Source organism: Salvelinus sp. IW2-2015, unplaced genomic scaffold (assembly GCF_002910315.2).
Source record: "Salvelinus sp. IW2-2015 unplaced genomic scaffold, ASM291031v2 Un_scaffold1309, whole genome shotgun sequence".
Taxonomy (NCBI): domain Eukaryota; kingdom Metazoa; phylum Chordata; class Actinopteri; order Salmoniformes; family Salmonidae; genus Salvelinus; species Salvelinus sp. IW2-2015.
Window position 1 is genome coordinate 108,335 of NW_019942833.1, and position 4,762 is coordinate 113,096.

Genomic DNA, 4,762 nt, shown 5'->3' on the forward strand with positions numbered 1-4,762 from the left:
CACACTCCCTGCAGTCTACTGCGTAGCAGGCCCAAAAAGGCTCAATGGCTAGTGTATATAACTGTGTATGCCTTCTCTTGATCTAAAGAAACCAGTCAAAAGTTCACATTAGAATCTCACGACAAGTCCAACATGTCCCTGATTAAGAACAAGGTGTCCGTGACTGAGCATCCCAGTACAGAATATGGCTGGTCCTTGTGTACTATAGAGTCCAGATCGGACTTCAGTCTGTTAGAGAAGACCTTGGCAAATATGTTGTAGTCCGCACAGAGCAATGCCACAGGCCTCCAGTTCTTAAGTTCCCTTTTTTGGGCAGGAGAGTCAGAGCCGCCCGACGGCAGCTCATTGGCAACTCTCCTACCCCGACGCATTCACGCAACACACAAAAGAAGTCCAGTCCAATTAGTCCCCAGAATTTTTCATAAAACTCCACTGGGAGTCCATTGACCCCCAATGCACGGCCGGGAGACATCTGGGTTACGGCCTCTGCCAGTTCATGGGACAACAGGGGAATGTCCATTTCATCCCTCTGTGCCAGAGAGAGCTTAGGGAGTTCTGCAAACAAGACCTGAGCACACATATGACCATACATTTCTGCCCTATACAACTCAGTATAAAACTCCACAGTTCGCTCCTGCATCTCCCCCACCACAGAGGTCACCCGTCCATCAGACAGCCGTAGACAATGCATACCCTTGGCTTCACCGCTCTGTCTTTCCAAACCAAAGGAGGAGGAGCTGGGAGCATCCATCTCCTTGAGCATGGAGAACCTAGCTCTTACAAGTGCTCCCTTTGCTTTAACCTGGAAAAAACTGCCCAGGTCCCTCTGTAATTCAGCTAAATTAGCCTGGAGGCCTACATCGCCTTGCCCCACCATCTCTACCTCCACCTCACTGATACTACACTTAAGTTCCCTCAATACTCTCCTAGCCTCTGAGGATGAGAGAGTTGTATACTGTTGACAGAAAAGCCTCATTTGGACTTTCCCCACATCCCACCATTGACTAAGAGACTCATATTCCTCTCTTTGCTGCCTCCATCTTTCCCAAAACATCTGTAAACCTGAGCATCTTGTAAGAGCTTTACATTAAACTTCCAAAAGGATGCATGGCCAGGCCCTGGTGAAATAGACAGCCGAGCCATGGTTATGTGGTGATCCGAAAAACCCACTGGGAGAATGGTAGCACCCAACAGCCTATTGCTCTGATTCCTGGACATGTAAAAACGATCAAGTTGGGCTGCACTCACCCTAGCCCCAAAAACCTTCACCCATGTATACTGTCTTGTGTCAGGATATTTAGTTCTCCAAATATCTAGTAGGCCGAAATGAGAAATTATGTCCCTTAACACTCCCACTGACCCTGAATGAGGCTCTCCCCCATTTCTGTCTTTCGGAAAATCCATTGAACAGTTCCAGTCCCCGCCGACCACCAGCGTCTCCTCAGGCGCTACCTGTGAGAGTTCCTGTCTATGACACCCAAACATAACCCCCCTCTCTCTCCCTGTGTTAGGTGTATACACATCTATAAAGACAAAACTCATGTGTTAATTTCTGCTTTTACAACAAGAAGCCTAACCTTACACAACTCCTTTGAGGATAACATTTTTACAGACAGACCTGGTACAAAAAGGACTGCCACCACTGCACAAAAATGTGTCCCATGGCTCAACACACTTACCCCTTTCCACCAGAGCCCCCAATCGACATCATTCAACACATCACTATGCGTCTCCTGCAGAAACAACACCTGTACTTTTTTGTTGTTTTACATAATCACCCATCACGCTCCTCTTTCCCGCATCTCTGGCGCCATTTATATTGAGTGATCCTACCCAAAGAGTCTCCAGAAGAAGTGGAAGAAAAGCCAGCAAAGAAAGAGACCAATAGCAAACAGCCCCAGTGCCAGAAAAAAACTATACATCTAAACAGTGTCTGAAGGTCGACTTTTACGCACTGTTGTGACCCACTTCCTCAACCTAAACCGTTTCCTGGGTGAGAGGACACCATGCCCCTCATTTCTCATAGCATGTTGTACTGATCTTACAAACTTTCTCGGATCGAAACAAAAAGCTCTCAAGATGTCTTTTTTCCCTTGTTCTCATTCAGGAACCTTGTCAGTTCCTTCACCGTGTACTTTGTACCCTCTGCTTGACTGGCTGTCAGCTACGGACCCCATTGAGGAAAAGTCTGAAAAAAGGCCTCCTCATCATCCTCTTCCTCAGACTCACTTTCCTTCTCCTCATCTCCATCTCCCATCAGACCCCCTGCCCTTCCTCTCTGGTCAGGGCATCCCCCCCCCCCCCAGCACCAGCAAAGGTTCCTTGGTGTTTTGACCACACCAGCCTCTCCCCTTCCTACTTCTTTCTTCTCCCCCTTTTTCCTTTTCCACTTGACACCCTCCTCCCCCCTAGTCTTACACTTCCCCACTATACTCTCTTCATCCACTAGCATAACCTGACTAGGCCCAGCCTCATCTACACCACCCTCCATAACCTGACTAGGCCCAGCCTCATCTACACCACCCTCCATAACCTGACTAGACCCAGCCTCATCTACACCACCATCCACCATCCATAACCTGACTAGACCCAGCCTTATCTACACCACCATCACTGGCATGACTAGGTTGCACATTGACCTCAATTTCCCCCACTGGCGCTTGTACCCTCACCTTGTCTACAGCCTTTATGTGGGCACGCAAAGCTCTTATGCCCCAAATCCCCACACTCAAAACACCATAGACTATCTGTGCTGGCAAACCCTGCATAGAGCCCCTCCCCATGCCTCACTTTAAAATGCACATTTAGCTGTTGCTCGTTGTTGTTCAGAAACATGACCACTTTCCTCTGGAACGAAACAACGTGCTTAACGGCATCTGCCTGAAAGCCTGCTGACAGAACACGAAACCCACTAGCAAACCAAAACTCAGCTCTTTCCTGATTTCATCATCCATAATAAACGGAGGCAAATTTGCAACTTCCACCCTTGTCGAAGGGGTTGAAAGAGGCAAAATTGGCACCAACACACCCCTTAAAAATATTCCACTAGCAATGAGCCTACCAACCATATTTGATCTTTTCATGAACACAACCACAGCTTTGTTCATTCTAGAAGCAGAATGTATAAATTCAGCTCCTACCTGTTCACCGACCGCGAGCAGAACCTCCTCCACCTTAACTCCATTCTCAGGAACGCACCTGAATCCATGCCGTATCGACAGCGTCTCCTCCGTGCTAGGCTGAGAAGCCATCGCGCACACCACACCTTCCAAACCCCAGGAAACTAAAACTCTGTCCTCTTCCACCCAAACTCTGAAAAAACCTGAGGATACCGCTAAAACAAATAGTGCATTAACCCTCCAGCATATTTAAAAAAATGTGAAAGAAAAAACCAAGGACAGAATCAAGAAAATACGTTAGGACAGAGCCCTCCACACCAAACACTCAAACTCAACAACAAAAAAACTCCCAGCATGCACTGCAAAAGAGTGAGAGAGAGAAATAAAAGAGGAGAGAGAGAGGGAGAGAGAGAAATGGAGAGAGAGGGAGAGAGGGAGAAAGAGAGGGAGAGAAAGAGAGAGTGAGAGAAGGGAAAAAAGTTTGGGGAGAGAGGGAGGTGAAGTGGGGAGAGAGGGGAGTGGGGAGAGAGGGAGTGGGGAGAGAGGGAGGGTGGAGAGAGGGAGAGAAAGGAGAGAGGAGAGTGGGGAGAGAGGGAGGGGAGAGAGGGGAGGGAGAGAGGAGAGAGGGGGGGAGAGAGGGAGAGTGGGATGGGGAAGAGGGAAAGGGGAGAGAGGAGAGGGGGGAGGGGTGAGAGAGGGAGAGGGTAGAGAGGGGAGGGGGGAGAGGAGGGAGTGGGAGAGTGGGAGTGGGAGAGGGAGAGAGGGAGTGAGGGAGAGAGGGAGTGGGGGAAGATGGGAAAGAGGGAGAGAGGGAGAGGGGGAAGGGGGTGTGGGAGAGAGGGAGGGGGGAGAGAGGGAGAGGGATGGGGAGAGAGGGGTGGGGAGAATGAGAGAGAGAGGAGTGGGGAGAGAGGGAGGGATAGTGGGGAGAGAGGGAGTGGGAGAGAGAGGAGAGTGGGAGAGGGAGGGGGGGGGAGAGAGGGAGAGGTAGAAGGAGGGGGAGTGGGAGCAGAAGGGAGGGGGAGAGGAAGGAGGGAGAAGCAGGAGAGAGGAGTGGAGAGAGGAGGGAAAAGAGGAAAGAGAGCGGGGAGAGGAAGGAGGAGAGGGAGGGTGGAAGTGGAGGGGAGTAGGGGAGGTGGAGAGTGGGAGGAGAGTGGGGGGGGAGGAGAGAGGAGGAGAGGGGGAGTGGGGCAGAGAGGGAGGGGGGATAGAGGGGGAAAAGAGGGAGAAGAGGAGAGGGGGAGTGGGGTGTGGGTGAGAGAAGGGAGGGTGGGAGAGGGGGATGGAGATAGAGGGGAGAGAGGGAGAGGGAGAGGGGGAGTGGGTGTGGGGAGAGGGAAGTGGGAGAGAGGAGTGGGGGAGAAGAAGGCCAAGAGGGGTAGGGGGAGTGGTGAGAGTGGGGAGTGGAAGAGAGGAGAGAGGGAGTGGGGAGAGGGAGTGGGGAGAGGCGGGAGTGGGGGACAGAGGAAGAGGGAGTGGGGAGAGAGAAGAGAGAGGTGGTAGTGGGAGTGGGGGGGTGGAGAGAGTGGAGTTAGGGAGAGAGGTAGAGAGAGGTGAGTGGGAGAGATGGTGGAGTTGGAGCAGGTGGGAGGAGGTGGAGAGATGGAAGGGACGGTTCGTAGGGAGAGAGGGAGGGGAGTAGA

At 51.6% G+C, this 4,762-nt stretch overlaps 1 protein-coding gene across 2 annotated transcripts in view; it reads right to left on the reverse strand.

The window, feature by feature from the left end:
* The window catches only part of LOC112070383 (1-phosphatidylinositol 4,5-bisphosphate phosphodiesterase eta-1-like), a 20,977-nt gene that overhangs the window by 10,889 nt on the left and 5,326 nt on the right, over positions 1-4,762 (reverse strand). The window contains exon 1 of one of the 2 annotated variants that reach the window (XM_070438951.1): positions 3,141-3,526. The exons of the other annotated variant lie outside the window; for it this stretch is intronic. Coding sequence (XP_070295052.1) covers positions 3,141-3,251 — 111 coding nt within the window. The 5' untranslated portion in view covers positions 3,252-3,526. Of the gene's footprint in view, positions 1-3,140; positions 3,527-4,762 lie in introns of those variants that run through there. 2 annotated transcript variants of the gene reach the window in all.